The sequence below is a fragment of the Halichoerus grypus genome, chromosome 14 (assembly GCF_964656455.1).
Source record: "Halichoerus grypus chromosome 14, mHalGry1.hap1.1, whole genome shotgun sequence".
Classification (NCBI taxonomy): domain Eukaryota; kingdom Metazoa; phylum Chordata; class Mammalia; order Carnivora; family Phocidae; genus Halichoerus; species Halichoerus grypus.
The window spans coordinates 57,164,736-57,189,073 of record NC_135725.1 but is presented as its reverse complement, the minus strand read 5'-3'; the positions used below and the strand labels follow the sequence as shown (position 1 = coordinate 57,189,073).

Below are 24,338 nucleotides of genomic sequence, written 5' to 3'. Positions count from 1 at the left end.
CCTGGAGGAGCAGAGCAAAGCAGCGTGTGGGGCCACCCCAAGGGGGGTCGAGAGGCAGGCTCTAGACTGGGGACACAGGGACAGTGGAGTCCCAGCCGGGGGTGCTGCCAGAGCCCAGGACAGTCATGGAGGAACGATATCAAGAGCTGCTATAACTGAGAAGCCCCCAAGGTGGACGCTGAGGAACATAAGGCACTTCAGTAGAGTGAGTTGGACTCCAGGCAGGGCTGGGACAGGGGACCTCCCCTGCGACCCAGGCCTCAGAGTGCTACTTCCTGGGGACCATATGGGGGGGTGGAGAGATGACGACGGGACTAGCTGGGAAAGGAACCCCAGCTGGGAGCTGAAAGCCAGGATGTTTGTTCTGGTTTAGTCCTGAGTTGCTGTGTGACACAGGCATGTCCCACACTCTCTCTGGGCTTTAGTTCCCTTACCTGTAATTTGACTACTGGGAGGAAGAGCAGTGCCACCAAGGCTGGGGGGGCGGGGGGTTGGGCTGGCCTGTCAGGAGAGCGCTGGCCAGGGGACGAGGAGAGCACGCAGACCAGACCCTGGACCAAAGCAGAAGGCATGCAGATCAGAGAGATGGGTTGATTACTGGCTTAGCTGGAATGATTTCTCCCCTGGGAGTTCCCTCCTGAGAAGCAGGGGCTGGGGGCTGCAGGGTCCCGCAGGCAGGGCTAGGGTTGTGAACTTGTGCTGCAGCTACAGGGAATCTGGCTAAAGAAGTCCCAGGGTCCCGGGACTTACAGGGTGGGGAAACTCAAGGGTTACCTCTGTGTGGTCATTTGCGTGGACAATGGGAATACACTGGGGAATTTTCAGGAAAGGTAAGAGGGTAGACTTTGTTCTGAGGTGGAACTATGGACTAAATGAATTCTCAGGACCTCACTGTGTGTGTGTGTGTATGTGTGTGCGCATGCACGCAAGGAAAAGGCCCTGGAAAATCAGAATTTAAGTCAGCAGCAAGAGGGCTTGAGGTTATACTAAAGGCAGTAATACCCACATATGTGAGGGTGGAGCCACTGAGGGGAGGCTGTGGGCATCTCCACTGTCCAAAGCTGGGTTGCAACCTGGGGAAGTCAGGAGGACCTGTGAAGGGCCTGGTCCAGGGGTCCTGAGGCCAGCAAGGGTAGAGGGGGTGGGACTCCAGGGCCTTTCCCCATTGGCTGAAGCACATCCACACCCCTCCTTGCCAGCTTGGCTGGGTTGAGAGACTGGAACCAGCAGGACCTGTCCCTGTGGCTTCTCCCCCGGGGAGGCTGAGGTCTGATGAGAATGTGGGGCCAAGTTCTGTGTCCCCCAGCCCTAATGACCTCTCTTTGGCTCTGCAGCATCTAAAAATCTCAAAGACAGAACATGGTTCAATCAGATAAGAAGAGGCGGTAAGTACCCTACCCATTCTCCTCCAGCCTCCCATTCCCCACCCCCCAGCACATCCCTGTGCTCTTCCTTCCCTACTCTCAGCCTCTCCCTCATGGCAGCTGACCCTCCCAAACCCCCCTCCTTCCCATCCTCCACTGGGTCAGGAGGTCCAGAACAAGGGCCTCTCCCACCTGGGCCCTGGGCTGGGCCGTGGGGTGACAGGAGACTCAGACCTGGGTGAGGGCCAAAAGGTTGGTGAGTGGGGGGTTCTAGCTGCCTTTATGTAGGTGGTCACGCTCAACTGAACTGAACTCACTGCCTCTCACCATTACGGGCTCAGGTCTCTTTGGGGTACAATAAAAGCCAAAGTCCTTGCAACAGCCCAGGCCCTGCCTATCTGGTCCCGGTTTCCTCTCTGACCTTTCCCCATGCCATCCCTGCTCTCTCCCACTCCAGTCACACTGACCTCCTTTCCTTTCCCTCAGACACGCTCAGAATCCTTCAGTGATTTTCCCTCTGCCAGAAATGCTCTTCCCTCACCTCCTCATGTCTGTCACCTTCTCATTGAGGCTTACCCCAACTGCTTTACTTAAAATCATACCCCACCCCCTTTTCCTTGCTCTGTTTTTCCCCATAGGCCATACTACCTTTTTTCTTTCTTTTTCTTTTTTTTCTTTTTAAGATTTTTAAAAAATTTATTTATGAGAGAGAGACAGACAGACAGACAGACAGAGAGTGCGAGTGGGGTGGGGGCAGGGGCAGAGGGAGAGGCAGACTCCCAGCCGAGTGTGGAGACTGACATGGGACTTGATCCCAGGACCCTGGGATCACAACCTGAGCCGAAGCCAGACGCTTAACCGACTGAGCCACCCAGGTGGCCCAGGCGCCACCCCCATAGTACCTTCTAACACGCAAATGTACTTGCTTATTGCATTTCATCGCTGCCTGCGAGCTCCACGTGAGCAGAGATTTTTGTTCACTCCTGGATAGAATGAATGGCTCCCCGTTGTGCTGGACTCTTTCTGGGTCTTTAGACACTGTTTCCAAAGACCCACTGGTGTCCCACAGACAACAAAGTTCCAGTTGAAAACAGCCTCCACACCCCAAGCCCACTCCTCCTCCTGTGGCCTCAGCTCAGCTCAGGATCCCTTTCTCCATTGCTCAAGCCAGACGTCGAGACTCTGTCCTTGACACTTCTGTCTCCCCATGCCTCATATCTAGTCACATCTAAAATATCTAGACTGTGCTCACTCCCACCATTCTTTCCACCACGACTCTCCTCCCTCACAGGCACATTAGGCCACCACCTGCCCACTCTTCAGAAGTCTCCGCAAGCCTCACCTCCCACCCCTGGCTTCTCATCTCTGATGGCGCTGCCGTTATCCATCAGACCCACTAGATGGAGCGATCCAAGGGTGGAGATTTGGTTTGTATACTGTACCGCTGGAGCTTGGCTGGTTTACAGGTGGTTGGTTGATTAGATCATTAAATGAGCTGGTGAATAGGAGATTCCGTTAGTTGGCCAAGTTGCTAGATTATTAGTTAGTTGAAGGGTTGGTTGGTGAGTTGTTAGCTATTTAGCTCTTTGGTTAGCAGATATTGCTTAGATAATTATCTGGTTGGCCGTTACCTTCTTGGCTTGTAGGCCAGTTTTCTCATTCTACACCCTTTCCTTGAGCTATCTCATCTCTGCCCAAGGACCAAATGACCACCTATGACCTCCAGATGTGTATCTCTAAACAAGACATGACCAGCTGCCTCCGTATTACTGGCCATCTCCACCTAGATGTCCAGGAGGCTCTTCAAACTCCACGCAGCCCGAGGGCCTCCTCATGCTCCTGCCTAAGCCTGCAGCTTCTCTCCTGTGCTCACTTGTCATTCTGCTGCTCTGCCTGAACCTGAGGTCATCACTGACCCTTCCCTCTCCATTTTCCTCTTCAATCAAACACCAAGTGTGTCATTTTCACTGTCTTCTAATCATCTCCACAGCACCTTCTTGGCTCAGGCTGCCGTCGCTGCTCAGGCTGTCTGTGGCAGAAGCTTCCTGATTGCTCGTCACACCCTCACTCCTGCTCCCTCATCCCAGCTCCCATAGAGGAGGCAATGCCGCTGCTTAAATCCTCCACCGAACCCCTGGCCCTCTGGGTCGAGTTCAGACTCCCTAACATGGGCCCTAAGGTCTTCTGCCATCTGGCCCTGTGCCCCTCTCTGCCCACCTCATGCTACTTTCTCTCCTCTCTCTGGCCAGCCCATCCTTGGGGAGTTCATCTACACATCACACGCTGTCTTAGCGGCAAGCCTCTGCCATGCCATTCCAATGCCCTGAACTTTCCCCTGCCTCCCCTGCTGCTCCTTCATCTGGCCAGCCTTCCATTCTCAACCTGTTTCCTCTCCTGTGGGAGACCCTCCCGCCCCCTCCTCTAGGTCGTTTGTTTCTTCTCTGCAATCTAGTGATGCCCACCTTTCACCTGTGGCAACACTCCTCACACTTTATAGCAATTCCTTCATTGTTTTTCCGCCTGAGAGCAGGGATCATGACAGTGTTCTTTACTACAGTGCTTGATCATAGTAGGCATTTGATAAATCTCTGGGTCAGTGGCTGGTTGGTGGTTATTTGTTGCTTAATGTGTCTTGCTTGCTGTGTGATGAGGAGGAAGGTGCCACGGTTGGAAAGTTCTCTTGGTGTCTTTGGCTTCTTGCTCTGTCCACCTCTCCACTACCTCTGTGGTACTTTCCCAGGACCCTCTTGGGTACCTGCCTGCTTCGGGCTACTCACAGTCACTTCTTCAGGGCTAAGAGGCTGGTTATAGTGGCAAGGAGACAACCCCCCCTCAATGCTTCATGGGAGCCAGAGTTGGATGGAAGTCAATAAATTGTCCCAGCAACTCTATATCCCTCTTCAGATGCTCAGCCCTTGGTTTGTTTCCCTGGGGTAAGGACAGAGCAAGGACCAGGTGGGTGAGATTAAACACAGGGTCTCAGCCAGAAAAGTAGAAGGTGTTTTATCCATGCCTGATTTACATTTCTTACTCCCTCTACTTATTCTGTGCTGCTGTGAGGCCGGGGAAATTTCAGGAAGCCTGGGGTGGGGGGTGATGTTGCTATCCCAGGCAGGATGAGGTAGTTGAGGGGCTGGGTCAGCTTCAGGCATTCAGCAGGGGGAGGGTCACCAGTCTGAACAAGCACTAACGACACTTAAAGGGCTCTGTAGCCTTCTTCCTCCTCTTTAGCCTCCAGACTCCATCTCCTTCCCCAAACGAGAACTCTCTACTCCGCTCCCAACAGATGATGGGAACCCGTAACTCATTTTTTTGTCTATCTATCCATCCAAACATGCATTTATTAAACAGATATTTGTCCAGCATATACCATGTGCCAGGCCCTGTAAGAGGTTTTGGGGATCTAGTGGAGAGCACGACAGATGAATTCCCCAGTTCTCATTCATTGGACAATATCTATTGCACACCTACTCTGTGTTTGGCCCTGTGCTAGGCACTGAGCATACAACAGAGGGGAAGATCCAGTCCCTCCTTTCCTCCCTCCTCTCTCTCATTTGTTCATTCATTCGTTCACCACAGAAGTCTGTGTCCACCTGGTTGCGAGCCCGCTGCACTTTGCAGATGCTTTCCCCTCTGGCAGAACGTGATGGAAGTTTCAGGCCTCAGTCTTTACAGAGCCCTGAGCGGACTCTGCCACACCCTGTGTTGTTTGCAGAGTGCCTCCTATTAACAAGTCGTGCCTGATGCCTGGACTGTGTTCCCGAAGCTTGGGCTCCTACAGATAGGCAGGCAGGCAGATGGACAGCTGAGCTCCACTCTTCTGCCTGCTCTCTCCCATCTGCTTCTCCTCTGAGACTCAATGGCCCCACAGATGGCACTTTTCGGCTCCCCACTGCCTTCTCTGCAAAATGACCTCGTTAGTGCACCCTTCCCACTGGGCCAGTCCCCTCCAGAAAGAAGGGACCTAGCCTGGCCGTCTAGCACCAGTCCCTCTCCACATCCCTGTGGCTCTCAGTTATCTCGGATCCCAACTGTACCAGCTGCCCTGGGCAAGAGGGGGTGTGTGTGGGTAACCTCTGAGTTACCCATTAACTCAGACATGAGTTAAAGGGCCGATGGCAGCGAGTACAGTCAAGTCTCTTTCCTGCCCATGGGCTCGGGTTGCTGCTCTAGGTCCACCCGCAGCTCCAAGATGGTCTCATCGCCCGTGGTCATAACAAGGATGCAAGCAATCATGCAGAAGGAGATGGTGCGAGAGTTCCTGGCCGAGTTCATGAGCACGTACGTCATGATGGTGAGTGGGGAGGAGGCACAGGGTGGGTGGGCTCTGAGGGAGGGACAGGCACCCCAGGACCTCAGGAGGGTGGGGCTCAGTGAAGGCAATCCATGACCCCCTCCCCACCACTGACCCCTGGGTCACATTATCCATTCTCCAGCCTTGGAGCGGGAATCCTGAAGGAGAAGCATAAGAAAGTAAAGAGAGAGGCTTTCTCTTTCTCTCCATCCTTTAGGGAAAGAAAGAGATCATAATATGTGGGGGCAGAACAAAACCATGGGCTGGGGCACAGGTGTCAGGGGGCATGGCTGGAAGTGGGGAGAAGGGAAACTAAGGGTACAGAGATTAGAGAGAAGTGTCATTGAGCATCATGCTTTGAGAATCCTGAGGGCCATGAGGAGACGCTGAAGGTTTTCAAGCTGGGGAGTGATGTGTTCAGATTTGGATTTTAGAAGGTGGTTTGGGGTGCAGTGTGAGCACCCCAGCAGAACTGGCAGAACTGGTGGGAGGGGAAGCAGTTAAGAGGCTGTTGACCTAGTGATAGAGGGAGGGTGGTGACTGGTCCAGGGATGGGGAAGAAAGCACACATTTGAGGGACTTGTGGAGGAACCTAGACTTTGCAAGCAGCGGATGAGGGGTAAGTGCTGAGGAGGAGGCCATTCTGGAGCCTGGGGCCCACTTCCAGGTGAGAGGCTAGGTCAGTTTGGGTGTGCTCAGGTGAGGTGCCAGTGGAGACATCTGGGGGCTTGGATATAGAGGTCTGGAGCTCAAGAGAGGGACTTGGGCTGGAAGTAAGGAGTTAGAGCTCATCAGAATATGGATGGTGGTTATAAAACTGTCCAGTGAGAGTGTATAGAAAGAGAAAAAAAATAAGTTGAGGACAGAACCCTAAAGAGGAGCATGCAAAGAAGCCTGAGGAGGAGAGGCCAGAAAGGTGGGAGGAGAAGAGGGGGAGACCTGTTATAGAAGGGAGGGTCCACAAGGAGGGGCTGGTCAGCAGTGGGAGGCTGCAGACAGGCCAGAGAAAGTGACTCCTGGCAAGGGTCTGTAGGGATTGGCAAGATGGAGGCCACTGGAGACCTCGACAAGGGCTCTTTTACTGGCTGATGGGACAGAAACCCGACTGTAGATGGGATGTGAGGTTTCTTAGAAACTCCCCCTCTCTCCGCATGCAGGACATATGTGCTGGTCTCTTGTCATGATAAGTGCTCTCAACTGCCCTCCCCTCCCTGCCTCCTGCCCTCTCCCCTTTCCCCATTACCTGCCCTCCTGTTTTGACTCCTGAGCTGTGAGGACAGCAACTGGATGGGGTCCAGCCTTAATCCAGGGTGAAGTCATTCATTTATGACAAGACATTCCAGCCTCGTGAGGGCTGTTAAACCTTGGAACCATAGAGTGAGGAGGGTGCCTCCTCAGAGAGCTCTTAGGAGAAGCCGGCACCACCCACATGCACTGATGCCTTCCCATGTCCCTGTTTCTCTTCCTTTTATTGAGATTATTATTGAGCGCCTACTGCATGCCAGACATGATGATGCCAAACCCCTTACATATAGTATTTTCTCAAATCCTCACAGCAAAGTGTTGTGCTCCTCTTACGAGGGAGGTTCTATTATTATCCCCATTTCACAGATGGGGAAACTGAGCCTCCATGAGACTAAGTTACTTGTCCAAGGTCACATTTTAAGTTCAGATTAAATCCAGTCCAACCTAATATCATAGTCTTGACCCTTAGTCTCTATACTCTCTGTTCCTTCGCTTAGCTATGACAGAATTTACAACACTCTGGTTTATTAATTCTCCCCCAGCTGAGGTAAGGCCCTCACTTTCAGGCCTTTGGTAGTCTCTGGGCCTCAATTTCTCCATCTGTAGAAGAGGAGCAGAAATATTTGCCAGGCAGATATGCTGTGAGGATGGAAGGGAAATCACACTTATAAAAGAACTCTGTGAGGTTTAAGCTCATCTAGGACATTGTGTTGTTATTTTCAGTTTTGGGCCTGTGCCAAGAAGTGGGGGCTTTTTCAGTTATAGGAAGCTCAGTGAGTCATCAGGGCGAAGGTTTTGCCAGAAAAACTAGTGTGACCTTGGGCCCCATTTACTGCAGCCAGGATGAGGGAAGTGGACTGTTCTACTCTGCAGCCTCCCGGGGTGCTGTGCTCAGGACTGGCCTCGTGCTTATGGGGACCGAAATGGGCCGGGCCACATTCACTGGGCATGGACAGGAGGGGCTGGGCCAGTAGGGGCCTGGAAAAGCAGCTGTCGACAGGAGCCATAAAGGGAGGAGTTGCAAACTTGCACGCTATGGGGGCCAGAGTGAACTCAGAGTGGTGGGGACTGTGGCTAAGGGCAGAGTGCCGGCCTGTGCAAAGCATCTCTGCCACCACCCCAGCGGACGGCTGCCGCGCAGGGTGCAATGCTGGCCAGCGTTGCCCGAGCTTCTGATTCTTCCAGAGAGCCTGAAACTTCTGGTCGTCAAAACCAAGTTGCCCAAACAAAACCTGTGTTCTGGAGAGACTGGCCCCTGGGCTGCCAGTTGGCAACCCTGATACAGGAGATCATGTGGGGTTTAGTCGCTCATTCATTATTTTTAGCAAATGGTTTAGAGCTCGTACTTGGAAATGTGAACCCTCGGTCTTCAGACCCTCCATGCGTGCTCCAGCCCCTGCACCTCCTGACCCTCCCCACGCCTGTCAGCCCGTCCTGGCCTCACTCCCCACCCCCACGTCCCATCTGTTCCTGTCCTCTCCTGCCTCATCCTACCCTTGGCCCTAAGCCTGCCTGTCTCTGGGCTCCCCTGCACCTGTCTTGGAGCTCTTGGGGGACCTACATGGTCCTGCTCAACTGTCTCTTCCCTACCCTATCCAGCCTATTCCACTTGTTCTCAGACTTTCCCAAAGCTGTACTCTGTACTCTGTACTCTGCGCCCCCCACCCCTTTTTTTTTTAAATCAGCAAATGGCTTGATTTCTAGCTTGACAGAGAAAACCATCAGGCAGGCTTCCCCTGTCTGGCTCCTCACCCACCTGTCCCTGCAGCCCCAGACTCCACTTACCTGTGCATCCATGTATTCCCCCTCCTTGGCTAGGGCAGGGCCCCTCCTCCATGGAGGGCCCTCCACTCCTGCACCAGTCCCACCCTCCAGTCTACTCAGGTACTTAGTTCCATCCTGAGGGAGAACCTCTCCTTCTCTCAGCCTTACCACACTGAAGTCTCTCTACTTAAACTGGCACAACACAAAACATTCCTCCCTTCCCCCTGTGAGCCCCTTCAATGATCACGCTCTCCCTCCCTCCCTTCTCAGGCAGGATCTCAAAGAGCTGTCTGCACTGGTATCCTTTAACTCTTCTTCATCACCTACTTACCTCTCAATTTCTGGGACCTGGTTTCTGTTCCCATGGCCTGATGATGCAGTGCTCACCACTTTTTCAGGCCTTTATGCCCTTGACCAGGAGGCTGCATGTGACCATGGGGACCACACTCTCCTGGGAAACTCTGCTGCTCTCTGGTGTCCAGGGCACATTCTCCCTTTGCTTCTCTCCCATTTCAACACCTGCTCCAGCCAGGGTTTCTAATGCCAACCCACCGGGGGGCAGCCCGCAGCCGACCTCCTCTCACTTTCATCCTCCCCGACGGCTTCAGCTATAGCTCCCATGTCGATTCTCCAGCCTTTCTTTTTCGAAAACACTAGAACAGAGCTGTGTAAGGGAAATACAATATGACCCACATTTGTAATTTTAAAAAAATTTTTAGTAGCCACATTAAAGAGGTAAAAAGCAACAGGTGAAATTAATTCGAATAATTATTGCACTTAATCCATATAGCCAAAATATTACCAGTTCAACACATCATCAATATAAAATTATTAATAAGATATTCTACATTCTCTTTCTCCTACTAAGTCTTTGAAATCTGGTATGTACTTTACACTTAGAGCAGGTCTCAGTTTGGACTGGCCACATTTCAAGTACTTAATAGCTGCATGTGGCTAATGGCCATCATATTGGAGGATGAATCTACACTTCCATTTCCAGCCCCCTCAATGTCTATAGGTCCCTCAGAGACAGCGTTATCTAAAGCACATGGAATTCTCAAAGGAGGTGCCCTCCGAGTATGGCTTTAAAGTAGAGTATTGATTTTTCAGAATCTGGGATCAGGTACTCCAGACAGAGGGAATAGCACACGCAAAACCACAGAAGCATTAGAAAACAAGGCAGGCAGGGAGCAGTGTGGTTGTTTGGTGCTGAGGCTGTTTGGCACAGCTGACTGCCTAGATTCAAACCCTGGCTCCCTCTGTGCAGGCTGTGTGCTTTGGACAAGCCGCTCAACTTCTCTAGGACTTGGTTAACAATCTGTCAAATGGGGAGAATAAGAGCACCTAACACAAAGGCTGGTGTGGTGTAAGGGTTAAAGGAGGTGATAGATATAACTTGCTTACAAGTGCCTGACACACAATAAGTGATTAATAAGTGGTTATTATGGTTTAGTAGTAATACTATTGCTTAACATAGAGAACACTGAGTAGATATGAAACTGAGAGGCAGAGGGATAAAATTATACAGGGTCTTAAATGGTGGCCTACTGAGTTTGGACTTTATCCTAGAAATGGAGGGGAGCCAGTAAATGTTTGAACAAGGGCAGACATGATCAAATTTTTCTGTTAGAAAGGTCACTCTGGCTGCAAGGAGGAGGCTGGGTGAGATCTGGATAGAGTGCAGGCAAAGCTGACTGGGTGTGGGGGATGAAGGAGAGGAAGCTCTCATTTGTGACATCTAAGTTTCTGGCTTGGCCAGCTGGGATGGAGAACATAGGATGAGGATCACATTTTCTGAGAGATGGTGAGCTTTCAACATAGAACCTTTGAAAAACCCATAGATGCCTTTGAAAAACCCGGATTCCCAGTAGGTATTTGAAGATAGGGATTTAGCTCCTAGGTGGAGCTTTTGGGCATTTTAGTGCATCAGGCATATCTGAAGCCATAGATCTGGTCAGAAGGCCCAGGAAGAGTGCCTGGGGAGAGACGTGACAGGGGCTAAAGATGGAGCCCTGGGGTCATCCATATTCACGAGGCAGATGAAGGAAGAATGTGGGAAGGAACTGTAGAGAGGGAGGCTATGGAGGTAAGAGGAAACCAGGAGAGACAGAGATGTCATGGAGGCCAAAAAGGAGGGACTTTCCAGAAGCACAGAGTGGTTAAGAAGGTCAAAGTTAGCAAAGTCAAGTAAGACAATGGCTAAAGTGACCTGGAGGAAATCAGGAGGCTGGAACCCTCGGGGAGAGCTTTGGTGTCCGTGACATGTGGAAGCAGGAGCCAGATTGAAGAGGGAGAGCTAGGGAAGGGATCAAGGAGCCAGCCAGTGTGTTCTTTCCTAGAGCCTGGCCCACACAGGGAGGGGGTGTCCAGGGATTCACAGCAGGAAGAAAGAGACCTGAGTCCGTGGGAGCTGTCAAGGGGAGGGTGGAAGATACAGGCAAGAGGGGAGTGCCTGCAGAGGGATAGAGAGGCTGGGCACGGGAGCCAGAGCTGAAGGGGAAGGTGGGTATGGATTCTGGTGGGAGCTGCAGGAGATTGAGTGAGGGCCTAGCTTCAGGCCTCTAATCTCCCTGTGAAGGAGGTCAGTGGGGAGTATCTTCTGAGGTGATGCAGCAGTTACAGGTGGGAAGAGCAAGAAGTTCAGAAATGACACCTGAGGGCAATGGAACTGTTGCTGAAGGCAAGCGGAGTAGAACCTCACTGGGCTTCCGGGGCCGCTGTGTGTGTAGGGGGTGGGGTTCTGACAGAGTCCAGGCCAGTTTGGAGATCCCTTGAAGAAACTTCCTGCAGGTTGGGTTGAAGTGTAAGATACTCTGAGGGGTTCAGTCCACATCAACCATGCCCTCCTTGAAGCCCTGCCCCCTACCCTGAACGTCAGGTGGGCTTGGGGTCTAGGGGCCTGGATGTGTCCTTAAGAGCCCCTGACATTGCCACTTCCCTCCCAGCTCCTTGTACAGCCCCACCCAGCTCTCGCTGGTCACATCATAAAGGGAAGTCAGGGAGGAAAATTTCTGGAGGAAGAGGGCATAGCAGAGGGTCTCCAAGGGCAATGCACAGTGGCCTGGGGCATAGGGGTGAGGAGCCCAATCTGAGCCCGAGCCCTCCTGTGAGGTTGGGGCTTCTGTGCAGGTGGTCCCCTCAGAGGCCCTCCCTTGCAGGTGTTTGGCCTCGGCTCCGTGGCCCATATGGTTCTAGGAGGTAAATTTGGGAGCTTCCTCGGTGTCAACTTGGGTTTTGGCTTCGGAGTCACCATGGGAGTGCACATGGCTGGGAACATCTCTGGTGAGTGAGCCCGGGGCCCCATCTGATCAGCAAGGACAGGTGTCCCCTTGCAGGCTCTTCCTGCCTACCTCCAGCCAGCCCCTTCTCCAAGTCCACCTGAACCCGATCCTCACTGGCCATGGGGGGAGGGAGAACGCCCTGAACCCCTTTCTTCAGACCCTCTCTGCCCAGAATCTTCCTAAGCCCCCCTGGACCCCCCATTTTTACTAGCTGGGTCAACTTAGGCAAGTTATTTAACTTCTCTGTCTCTCACTTTCTTTAATGGTGAAATGGAGATGGTGGTCCTTGCCTCGTGGGGTCATTGTGAGGATTAAATGAGTCCATTCCATAAATACTAGCTGTTATTGTTATTTTTGCTCTCATTATTTTTAAAGATTTTACTTATTTATTTGACAGAGAGAGACAGCGAGAGAGGGAACACAAGCAGGGGGAGTGGGAGAGGGAGAAGCAGGCCTCCCCCTGAGCAGGGAGCCCGATGCGGGGCTCGATCCAGGACCCCGGGATCATGACCTGAGCCGAAGGCAGATGCTTAACGACTGAGCCACCCGGGCGCCCCGCTCTCATATTGTTTCTTTTTTTTTTTTTTTAAAGATTTTATTTATTTATTTGACAGAGAGAGAGGCAGGGAGAGAGGGAACACAAGCAAGGGGAGCAGCAGAGGGAGAAGCAGGCCTCCCGCGGAGCAGGGAGCCCGATGCGGGGCTCGATCCCAGGACCCTGGGATCATGCCCTGAGCTGAAGGCAGACGCTTAACGACTGAGCCACCCAGGCGCCACACTCTCATATTGTTTCTTATTATTGTTTGTCTCTGCTCTCACACCTCTGACACTTCTGCCCCTCCCCGCAGGGGCCCACATGAATGCAGCCTTGACCTTCACCAACTGTGCACTAGGCCGCATGTCCTGGAAGAAGTTTCCCGTGTACATCCTGGGTCAGTTTCTGGGTTCCTTCCTGGCTGCTGCCACCGTCTACTGCCTCTTCTATTGTGAGTGTCCTGCCCTGGGTTGTCCATCTCTGGCCTCAGCCTCATCCTCTGAAAAATGGGCAGATCCAAGCCCAGTGTTCTGGTCTGTGAAAACATCTGGGAGAGAAAGCCTTGGAGCTGCTCCCCACCCCTGGATCCTACAGCCTTAACCCTGGGACTCCAGTGGGGTTTAGCTGGTGGCAGCTTCACACTCAGTCTGTGTCTCCACAGCAGCCATTATCGAATTTTCGGGCGGACATCTGACAGTGACTGGTCCCGTAGCCACCGCTAGCATTTTTGCCACCTACCTTCCTGACCACTCAACGTTGTGGAGGGGCTTCCTGGATGAGGTCAGTTGTCCAGTGTGGGTTCCCCTCCTCAAGCCCCCCCACCTAGCAGGCAGCCCTCCCAGTAGAAAGGACAAGAACTCTGGATGGGGTCTCTGCCGGTGGGTTGGGGCTGGGGGCACTGCTGAAGCTCTGTGGTTTGGCTAGGGGCCCCAGGGGGCTGCCACGGTGTCTGCTCCCCAGGTGCTAGTGACAGGGATGCTCCAGCTATGTCTCTTCGCCATCACGGACAAGGAGAACAACCCAGCACTGCAAGGGACACAGGCCCTGGTGATTGGCATCCTCGTTTTTGTCATTGGAGTGTCCCTGGGCATGAACACAGGATATGCCATGAACCCATCCCGGGACCTGCCTCCCCGCTTCTTCACTTACATTGCTGGCTGGGGTATACAGGTCTTCAGGTACTGCCCTGCCCAGCCCATTCCTGCAAGTTTTCTATGGTGCCCTACATGCAGAGGGGCGGGGGCTGAGGAGCGGCACAGGAGAGTCCTGCCCAACTCCCAGGTGGCCTGGGGAGACAGGTGTGAGCACCTCCCTTTCCCCCAGATCAGCACCGATGCAGATCCTGCTCTTGGACTGAATGTCAATCCTGCCCCAGACCAGCCCTGTCCCTGAATCAGGCTGAAGCTGACCTGGCAGGCTCAGGGGCGACTCTTAGGCTAGAATGGGGATCACTCCTCTACTCTCAGGCCCTACTCCCTGTCTCAGCCTGAGTGGATGCGGGTATTGTGCTGGGCATCAGTCCCCTCAGCAGGCCTCTGCCTCTTGCCTGCAGGGCCCGGGACTGGTGGTGGGTGCCAGTGGTGGCACCGCTCCTAGGTGCCTATTTAGGTGGCATCATCTACTTGGTCTTCATTGGCTCCACCGTCGCACGGAGGCCCCAGATACTGGAGGACTCCATGGTGTATGAAGACCGCAGAATACCTGTGTTGCCCAAGACCATGCCAAACCCACCCATGACCTCTCCCCTCACCCCTGTCTCTGTGTCTCCCATCAACAGACCTTCAGTCCGAACTGTCCCACCCTTAAGTGACCCCATCTACCTAGAGCACTTCTAAGAAAGATTATTTGTGACCCTATCCCCCCACTCTAATAAAGAAAGCCTTGTCCAACACAGCGGCACCCCCACTTCCTGGGTGCCTCCTGTGGTTGGCTTCCCTACTGGATTCTTCCAGGAACTCCAGGGTTATGCAGTAGCCCAAGGCTGGAGCACAGAGCTAAGAGGTCTCTAACTCCTTCCAGCCTTGGGAACTGGGGTGCCCCCGGGGAGAATGGGGGAAGAGCCGATCTACGGCCTCAGTAGGAACAGGAGATTAAAGGATGCCAGACACAGAATGGTGGACTTTCAGGCATAGGGTAGGGAAGGGATGGTTTTGGGGAAAGGACAACAGCTAGCTGGGGGTAAGCTCTGGGGATACGTTGAGCTGCCCTGGGATGAGACTCTAGACTCTCCCTTAGTTCTGGCTAGTCCTTGGACCAGACAAAGCAAGGCCCAAGCATGTAGATCTGAGTTTCTCAAACTTTTTTTTCATTATTGCTTCCCTTGGAAGCCTTTTAGACATTTTCTTTCTTAATCACATGGTATTTTAATACCACAGATGTACTATATATCTGTTTCAGTATTGTGTATATAGATTTGTGCCTTATACAAAATAGAGTAAGATTTTTTCATCTTCCATTTCCATGAATCAATGTTCTTACCTTTGGAGGCAAAATCACCCCCCCACCTTGTAAATGCCTGATGTAGACTGAAAGTAGGTAAAGGGTTGGATTCCTCTTTCTTCTACTGGTGTCAGAGCTCTCCCACACTAAGGAATTCCAGAGTCAGAAGAAAGATGCAGAGAAGGAAGTTCTTCCAAAAGGTACAGAGACAGGAAATGGTTTCATGGGGTTCAGGGGGACAGGCACAGAGGTTGGGTGGAGGTGGGGCAGCCAGCATCCCCACCCACTCTGGGATCAAGCAGGAATTACCCTGCTTTCTGGGACTCAGAGGCAGCATCACCCATGGTTTCTGTCATTGTGCATTCCGCCTTTCAACAATTATTGAGAACCTCCTGTGTGCAGGCCCTGCCTGGGCACTGGAGATGTTGAAGTGGATGAGGCTGGACCTCTGCCTTCGAGGAGCACAGTCTAATGAGGATGGATAGTCATGAGGAAGGAGCTAAGTGACCGAGAGGGGGCTGTGGGGCTCAGAGGGGGCTCACTGCCCAGCCGCGGGGCAGAGGCCAGGGATGGCTTCCCAGAGGGAGGAGGCAGAGCAGAGTGGAGGACAAGGGTTGTCCTTTCTGGGGCTGGTTGCTGCACTTTGCAGTTTGAGGAGATTGAGGTGAGGAGGCTGGGCTTTCTTCTGGAGATGGGGACATGGTGAGATGAGATTTACCAAGCCCGCCTGATCTGCGGTGTGCAAGCTGTTGGGAAAGGGGGAGATTGGAGCCTGCGAGGGAGTATGGTGAGAGGCAATAATCCAGGAGGAGCAGCAGATGGGAGAAAGGGGATTCACTAGATACGGAGGAGGTAAAGCCCACAGGACTTGGCTCAAATTGGGAGGAGTGGGTAAGGATGTGGCAGGGGTCAGGCTGATTGAAGTTTTTGGCTTGGGCCTGGGGCATTGGAGATGTGCCCCTGAGAGTGTGCATGGGAGACAAACTGGTTTAGAGAGGAAGATAAGTTCTATCGTGGGCATGTTGAGTTTGAGTTGCCTATGGGACTTGGGGGCAAGAGGTGTGTATCTTGAGCAAGTTATTCAATCTCTCTGGGCTTCCATTTTCTCATTTGTAAAATGGGTCTCATATTACCCACCATTTGTGTCGCTGTGAATGATGGAGTCCTGGGGAGTACCCATGTTTAAGAGGTGGCTAAAGGGGAGGAGGCAGCCAAGGCCCATGATCTCCCCTGACCCCAGGAACCCTAACTGACTTGTACTATGGGGCCAGCCCCTTCTCTCAGAAGGTTCAGAATGGTCAGGCAAGCAAAAGAAGCCCAGACTCTCCTAGGCAACCAGGAGGAAAACTCCAGAGACCCCCACCACACAGGACTTCTCTGTAGCACTGAGTCCTCCAACTTCAACCCCTAGCTCTGGCTCCAGAAATGTCTGACTCCTGCCCTGTCCTCAGCTCCCTGCCCTCTAGATGATGGAGTGCCCAGAATACAGTCCTTAGACCTCTTCTCTTTCACCCTCCTTCCCAACGTGACCTTACCAGCCTGTAAATACCATTATATGCCAACAGCTCCCCAAATTAGATCTCCTGTCCAATCCTGTTTCCAGACTTTAGATTCCCATGTACAACCACCCACTGAACAGATTTTCATCCCTCAAGCCTGCTCCTCCCACACTCTTTCCTATCTCAGTAAATGGCAAATTCAGTCTTCCCGTTGCTCAGGCCAAAATCTTTGAAGTCGTCCCTGACTCCATTCTCTCTCACACCCCACCCACATCCCAGCTGTTAGCAAACCCTATAGGTGTTACCTGCAAAATTATCTAGAAACCAACCACTTCTCATCACCCCACCACCATCACCCAGGTTTGAGCCACTGTCACCTCTCTTGGATTACAGAAGTGGTCTTCTGATCATCTTCCAGCCTTTTTGCTCTGAGTCACCCCTATAGTGTAGTCTCAATACTATCAGCTGGAATGTTCCTTTACTCCTCTGCCCTAAGCCTTCCAATGGCCTCCAGGCCCCTGCTTCTTTCTCCCTATTCATTCCCCTACAGCTGGATGGCTTTGCTGTTCCTTCAAGGTACATGGGATGTTTCCACCATTGAGCCTTCGCAATGGCTGTTGCCTCTGCCTGGGATGTTCTTCCTTCAGATATCTGCGTGACTTATGTTTTTCCCCCTGTGCTTACGCTGTTTATGTCAACAAACAGAAAACAGTATTTTAAAAAAATGGAGAGGTAATAATTTTTAAAGATACTGGTTATAAACTCTACTAAAAAGTTTTAAGTAAGAGCTTTTTTTGAGGCAAAGTGGAACCGCTACCCCACCACTCCCCAGGCTCCTGGTTTGGGGATACATATTGTCTCCTAGCAGCCATTCTAGGAAAAGTCCCATTTTCTGGGGGTTGCTGGTGTTCCCTACATTAGGACACAGTATAAACTTCCATCCCACCTGTCCTGACCTGCCAGATATTGCAGTCCCAGAGACTCCAAGGTAAACTGTGTGTGTAGTGGAGGACACAGGTTTTGGAGTCCGGCCTTACAGGAATTTCAGATCCCCAATTATTCATTGCGTGATCTCGGGCAAAGGACCTAACTTCAACCTTTACCCATTGGTAAAATGGAGATAGTAATATATACTTCAGGGGCACCTGGGTGATGCCATTGGTTGAGCAACTAACTTTTGGTTTCGGCTTAGGTCATGATCTCGGTATCGTGGGATCAAGCTCTGTGTTGGGCTCCGTGCTCAGTGGGGAGTCTGCTTGAGATTCTCTCTCTCCCTCTCTCCCAGGAGGTTATGCCTTATGAAGAGTTACCACATAAAGCCTGAGGCTGAGGTGGCCCGGGCCACTGGGAAAGGCTCCAAGGGAATCCTGTTTGGGGAAGACAGTTGCCCTTTCCTTGAGGACTCAGACACCTCCCGACCTAGATTCCAGTCTTGGCCTGGCTCACACTGAGAGTGACCCCATGGAGCCTTGCCCCTTCTGGGCTAGGCCTTTGTAGACTGAGGGATTGGCCTAGCTTAGAGCTCTTTGGGGATTTGTGGGCTCTAAAAAGCCATGAGAGGTCGCCCGGGGTATCTGTGCTGAGGTCATGCAGGGAGCTTGGGAGGAAGAAATTTCGCAATGGGTATGGCTGGGCATATGAAAGGACTGATGAGGAAGGCAGGTCTGTGAAGGTGACCAGGCATTCACACCCCAATTTTAAAAGAGAAGGCACACTAGCAGGTTATCCTTAGAGAACAAGGTCTCCAGGCTTTCAGGCATGAAGCAAGAAGGCTGACACCATGATGGAAGGATCCCCTCCCCCAAACCTAAATCACAGGACCCACTGTTTGAGACTTTGAACCTCTCCTACAAGACTGACATTCTTTCTTCCCCTCCCGTGGTTTGCTCTCTGGCCTGTCCAGGACAGGATCCAGAGCTGCTTCACACAGACCCCTGCAATCAGGAGGGCTGCTTTCATCTCCAAGCCTGAATACAACCTCCCACTGCACCTCAGACTGGCACCACTGTTGAAAGGAGCCAGCCCTGCCAGACAAGCCAGAGGGAATTCCAGAGATAAGAACTTGGGTCTCTGAAAAGCTCTGGCCCCATAAAGAACCTCCTGCTGAAAGAGAGGGTGGGCCTGGAAGGGGAAGGGATGCTATCACCTGATTCTCAGGGAGCAGTAATGTGGGGTCGTGTCACCCACGGGATTCCTCCACGAATGGATCCCTTTAGTCCACATGTAAATTCTTGCCCAAGGCCACTGCTCAGTGGTGAATCTGCCAAACCCATGAGAAAGGAGCTTCCCCTTGCTGAGGGGGCCTGGGGCCCCTTTAGTGATCCGAGGGGTGTTAGCTCCCTGATGACCCCAAGCATCCTATCCAATCTCCTGAATCTCTTCCCTTTGCAGCACTAACCCCCATCCTCATCTTTCACTTGGATCACTCCCTATAGCTCTTTCCTGGGTCTCTTGCCTCAAAGTTAATCCTCCAATCCCTTCTATACACTCTGCTGGAGACACTGCTCTAGAACTGGGCGGGCAAACTAAGGTCCTTGGCCAAATCCAGCCTGCTGCCTGTTTTTGTACAACCCATGAGCTAAAAATGGTTTTAGCTGGGAAAAAAATGATATTGTAACATGAAAAATTGTATGCGATTCTAATTTCAGTGTCTATAAAATAAGGTATTGCTGGGACAGAGTCATGCTCATTTGCTTATGTATTGTCTGTGGCCACTTTGACATCACAATGGCAGAGTTGTGTAGCTGCAACAGAAACTCTAAGACTCACAAAGCCTAAAATATTTCCTATTTGGACCTTTACAGAAACCATTTGCTGACTCCCACTCTGGATCAAAAATCCAGTCATGCCATTCTCTGCTTAGGACCCTCCAGTGGCTCCTTGTGGTTCTCCACAGCTGACCCCTTCCTACCTCTCCAGCCTCATCACCTGTCCTTCCAGTTGTCTGCCCACTCTGAACAAATAACCATTCTTCAACCCCACCACAAACCACATCCCTGGGCTTGTCTTACGCTATTTATCTTTCCTTGGCATGCTTCTCTTCTTCTTCTAATGGCAGACTACCATCTTAAGGCTCAGCCCAAATGTTTCCTCCCATTTCCCTTCTCCCAACCACGAGAGCTAACCCATTCCTACCACGTCACAGGAAACTCCTCTTATGGCTCTACTCAGCTTTTAATAACAGACTAATGACTTACTTGTAGATGACCAATTCCATTATAAATATTTGTTCAGGTATGTGTCCTCTGCTGGATTACTAACTGTGAAGAACAGGCCACAGCCCTAGCACAAGGCTGCATGTGGTGGGCACATAAGCATTCTCCAGAAGAGGTCTGTTTAGCATTCTATACTTTTACTTGGCTAATAGTATGGAGGAAGAAGATGCTTATATATTTTCCAGATACTAAGTATCTTTTTTTTTTTTTTAAGAGAGGGAGGGAGACAGAGAGAGGTGGGTGGGGGAGGGGCAGAGGGAGGACAGACAGAATCTTAAGCAGCCTCCACGCCCAGAGCAGAGCTCATCTCATAACCCTGAGATCATGACCTGAGCTGAAATCAAAAGTCAGAAGCTTAACGGACTGAGCTACCCAGGTGCCCCTCATTTTTTTTTTTTTTAAGTAAACTCTACACCCCACATGGGGCTTGAACTCATGACCCCAAAATTAGAGTCAGATGCTCTACCAGCTGAGCCAGTCAGGCACCCCCAAGTATCATTTATATAAACTTTTAGCATTCATGATAATATCAGGCACCTACATGTATCTGATCTCATTTAATCTTTACAACGACCCTGCTAAGGCAGGTGATACCTCCATTCCATCAAGTGGCGAGTTATGTGGCACAGCTGGCATCTAGAATCAGGTCTCCTGCCTCCTGAATTCTGAGATGTTCTTCATGAGCAGGTCATCCATTGAACCACTGCTTCAAAGATGTAACAGATGCTTGTGGGCTTCCTGCTGTGTTTGGGGCCACTGACCCTGTGCTAAATGAGTCGAGAGAGAGGAGGTTTTGCAGTTTTCCATCTCCTCCCTCCAGTTGCTTCTTCTTGCTCCTGTACCTGCTACCTCTCAAGGCAGATTGTCTGGGTCAGGACCAAAGGGTTGTCCTGCTCTTCCTATGAAAACTAAGCGCCAGTTTTGTGACGTCACTTCTGAAATCCGTTGCTCTGGGGCTCGGGCTTGCTCTGGACAAAGAAGTTGTTGCAAGTCTGGCCTCCAAGCTGGAAGGGTGCCACGGCAGAGAGGGCCAGACTAATGTTAACTGTCAATGCACCTGCCTTTACAAAGACTCAAGAATGCCTCCAGAGGGCTGCTGGGATAAGCCCTGGACTGTCCACATACTTCTGTGAATATTTAAACAGAAGTCCAGAGCTCAGAGACAAGGAGAGCCAATACAGCTGCTCCAAGCCTGGGAGAAAGCAACACAGGAAAGGTAAATCTACCTGAGACTCTTTCTCAACCAAAGAGGAGTTAGGGCTACACTGGTCAGTACACAGAGGCCACAGTGTGAACCTGGCAGGAGGAGGAGCTTGCTCTATGTCCTCTACCATCATAGCATATATAGCTAAACTGCAACAGGACAGGCTCGGTGATGTGGTATGAGCCACATCCCTGAACTCTAGAAAATGGAATTCTGTAAAGCACCCTGACCCCTTTTCTAGGTCTAGAACTGATGGCATTAAGAACCCCTAAGATAAATTCAGCCAGATAGACCTATGAGAGTTTTTGGCAAAAGACTCAGATAAGATAGCTAGGTTTTACACAACATGTGTGATTCTGGATGTGTTTGGTATTTTGGACTGAGAAGTTCACTTGTGTCTTTCCAAAGATTGTGATCAGTTTGGATTAATCCAAAAAATGAGGTGCAGCTAATGTTGCAGGCATTTTTAAGAGGAGGATGGATAATTGGGACAACTGAGGCTTTGACTAAGTGCCACTTTCAGGCTAAAATTCTGGTTTGTTCAAATCAAACTCAATGTTCCCCCGGCCCTCTGAACAATCAGTGATGGTGGAGCCTCTGCAAATACATGACTGAATCACTAGCGACCATCTAGTCAGAGATCTGGCTGTACTGAAACACTTTATACAGACAGAAGAGAGGACAAGGGAATTTCTGACACACTCATGCTTTGGACGTATCAGTACAAGACAGTATGTGAGACTGTGTGTGAGTCCACCAGGCAGTTGGGAACAAGCATGATTTATCTGCTGGCAAACAAGTCTCCATCACACCTAATCATTCTTTTATCTAAGTGCATCTTGATCTTCTCAGTCCTGGACATCAAAGTAGTCAATTACTGGTTCCTTGGCTATTTTCTGTAAATTACTGCTTGCAGGATTCCTGAAAAGCAAACAAAGAATGATCAATCTTTTCTTGTTTGGGGGAAACAGACTGAAGTCTTCAGAAAGTTAAGGATCAGCTGATTTGCCATTTGCAAAGCTTTGATAAGATAGGGGGGCCCACATGAGCTGGGAACTATTAAAATTTGGTGATGGGCACACAAGGGTTCACTGTATTAACATATTCTCTACTCTAAAAGTTTTCCACAATAAAGTTTTATACAAAAATAAAGCAAACAAAGGGAAAAAAAGATAGCATGGCATAAACAGGCCAAAGATCCCACATGGTTATGTTGAGGTAGTACTGGACACAGCTGTGGAATAACTGTGGAATACCTTCACATTTCCCAAACCACTGCCCACATGGATATGGAGCTGGGCTGACTAGAATCCAGGCCGTCTGCTCTCCAGGGGTGAAGCAGGGCTGGTCCTGGGGAACTACACTGATCTAGACAATTCTTGCCAAGGTTATGCCCAATGGGCAACACCTAGCTGTCCTGTCCAGTCTTCGGGAACACTGCTTGCTAAGGCCGTCATGGTGACCCTGTAAACTGCCCTTCCCACCCTCCCAGAGGTTCTGTATAAGAGGTTCTGGTAGGGCTGCTGTGTGGAAGGCCAGGACAGCATTAGGGACCCTGCTGGGTTTCAGAGCAACTTTCAGCAATGCTGCCTCAGTCACAATAAGGGAAAAAGGGATGGTGCTCCTTCCCTGCTCCTAAGACTTGCTGCTTGCCAATGTGGTTTTCTTTTCTCTTTAAATCATGAAAATATGTTTTTGTTATAAAAATTATTTAAATCATACAGAAGTAGACAGGTCAAAACACAAAAGTCTCTACCTTCACTGCAACCCTGCCCACTAGCTGACTTTCACCTCCACAATAACTTTGTGAACCATGTGATGTTCCTAAATCCTCTGGTGTGACAGACTGAATCCACTTCCCAGTGTCACCACCTACACCATGGAAGTTATGTCCAGTGACTTTTCCCCAGAGGGGAAGTGGGCATTACGAACATCAAACTTGGGACCCCTCAGGCAGGAACAAATGTCTGACATCCCAGTCAAACCCTACTAATTTGAACAAAGCACCCCAAGGCCAGGCCTGAGAGGTCGCCAATGGCTGGTGGTGGAGTCCCAGACAGTTCAGCCCCTGCTGGCTTCTCTGAATAGACAGGGCCTTTGGAAAGCAGCTGAAGGATCCTTACTTGTCTGTCTGATGTCTGTGATGAGGAATTGGTGGTGGAGGTCGTGACTGCATTTCCCTTTCAAGGACACATGTCAGCGTGCTAGGAGGACAAATGGACTTCCCTCTGATAAAAGTCAGAACACAAAGTATTGAAAAGTGAGAATTGTTTGTGGAGACAGGCAGACTGCTGGAAATCCAGTCATGACTTTCACTGTGCTGCTGCTGAGGGCTCTGATGTGACCCATCCCCTCTCAGGCATGGTCACCTTCATTTAACCCTCGTCCTTCCACTCACCTCTGCCTGGGCCTGTTAACTGCTCCCTCTCATCCCATGCTCAAGTTTTCTTCATTGGTAAGGACCTACTCTGTCAGGTTCTGACAGTGATCCTAGATCCTCCCTGTCACTTCCCAGCTCACACTGCAGCCTCAGTTTCTTCTACTGGCAAACACTGTTTACGGGGGATGCCCTGAATCAGAGTCCAGCATTTTTTGCTTTCATCATGCCGGAGGACAAGGGAAAAAGGGACAGACAGATGGGATGGGCAGGCACTCAAGCCAGGCCCTCAGAGTCTGTTCCCTGGGCCTGAGGAAATGCTGCCTCCAGTGTTGCTCATGAATCAGGGCAGACAAGAGCCTTGTGTGTCTTTAGGCATGTCTGTCCTGGGGACTGAAGCATGGGCTTTGCTCTCTGGTTCAGACCTTTAGATCAGACCTTCTGATCATGTCAGAAAGGCTAGCCCAGAAGCAGATTTTCTATCTATTCTTCTAGGAGAGGAATTAAGGCAAGCAAATGTTGGTAGACCTTGCTTCTGAGGTTCAGCTTGCCGAAATGAGCATTCCTCCTGTGATGGCAAGATCAACCCACCTGACTGCAGTGACCACGACATTGCGCTTTGGTTCACTGTCATAGCTCACGCTCTCCAGGCCATACACTTGGGCCAGGTCGTGGATGATCCGGCGGTGGTCTCTGTTCATGGGAGGGAAGCAGTGGCTCTTCTTACTATTCTTTCCCTGTATTGAGGGAAAAGATGACTGATTGATAAAATCATCCTGCAAACAGAATATACTTACAAAGGTCCAAAACAGCTGGGTCAACAAAGAGGTGGCTGAGTTTTAGAGGCCCACAGCATACAGTATTTTGCTGGCTGCTAAGCAAGCCGAGGGGTTTGGGAGGATGAGGTCTGATGCACTTCCTTCATCTATTCTTTGAGCCACAATAGTAGCAGCTGGCCAGGGTTAGGGATCAAGAGTAAGTGAAAAGAAACTAGGTGGACAGTACAATGGTTCCTCCTAACGGGCTGGTAACTGGGGAGTAAGTGATATACCCAAGAAATGACTAAATAAATTGAAGACATAAGACAGTCTTATTTCTTATAAAAATATATTCTACACTAA

At 50.9% G+C, this 24,338-nt stretch overlaps 2 protein-coding genes across 15 annotated transcripts in view; one reads left to right on the top strand and one right to left on the bottom strand.

Moving 5' to 3' along the window:
* The first annotated feature begins 19 nt into the window (after positions 1-19).
* AQP7 (aquaporin 7) lies at positions 20-14,374 on the top strand. 8 transcript variants are annotated; one of them, XM_078061375.1, is made up of 9 exons: positions 193-205; positions 1,335-1,385; positions 2,656-2,791; positions 5,538-5,658; positions 11,797-11,949; positions 12,797-12,934; positions 13,145-13,263; positions 13,408-13,661; positions 14,036-14,374. In XM_078061375.1, exons 3-9 carry the CDS (start codon positions 2,765-2,767, stop codon positions 14,316-14,318), a joined length of 1,095 nt encoding a protein of 364 aa, XP_077917501.1. In that variant the 5' UTR covers positions 193-205; positions 1,335-1,385; positions 2,656-2,764; the 3' UTR covers positions 14,319-14,374. The 8 variants fall into 8 exon arrangements, with proteins under 8 accessions (XP_035925451.1, XP_035925453.1, XP_077917501.1 ...); XM_036069558.2 differs by lacking the exon at positions 2,656-2,791 and having other exon boundaries at positions 20-205; positions 11,826-11,949; XM_036069560.2 differs by lacking the exon at positions 2,656-2,791 and having other exon boundaries at positions 24-205; positions 11,826-11,949; positions 13,444-13,661.
* Positions 14,375-21,481: 7,107 nt separating this feature from the next.
* NFX1 (nuclear transcription factor, X-box binding 1) overlaps positions 21,482-24,338 on the bottom strand; it is a 72,874-nt gene continuing 70,017 nt past the window's right edge. For 2 of the 7 annotated variants that reach the window (XM_078061368.1, XM_078061369.1), the window contains exons 22-24: positions 23,809-23,954; positions 22,964-23,068; positions 21,482-21,761 (exon numbers count right to left, since the gene is read on the bottom strand). In XM_078061368.1, the coding sequence (XP_077917494.1) occupies positions 21,689-21,761; positions 22,964-23,068; positions 23,809-23,954 (324 nt within the window). In that variant the 3' untranslated portion in view covers positions 21,482-21,688. Of the gene's footprint in view, positions 21,762-22,963; positions 23,069-23,808; positions 23,955-24,338 lie in introns of those variants that run through there. The other 5 variants (XR_013443726.1, XM_078061370.1, XM_078061371.1 and 2 more) reach the window with 3 other exon arrangements.

Bases quoted from the DNA above. Each gene is read 5' to 3' on its own strand.
- AQP7 (XM_036069562.2), top strand. From the start codon at position 2,733: ATGGCGCTGCCGTTATCCATCAGACCCACTAGATGGAGCGATCCAAGG. The intron at 5,659-11,825 runs GTGAGTGGGGAG...CCTCCCTTGCAG, and splicing joins TGAGCACGTACGTCATGATG to GTGTTTGGCCTCGGCTCCGT. The intron at 11,950-12,796 runs GTGAGTGAGCCC...CCCTCCCCGCAG, and splicing joins CATGGCTGGGAACATCTCTG to GGGCCCACATGAATGCAGCC.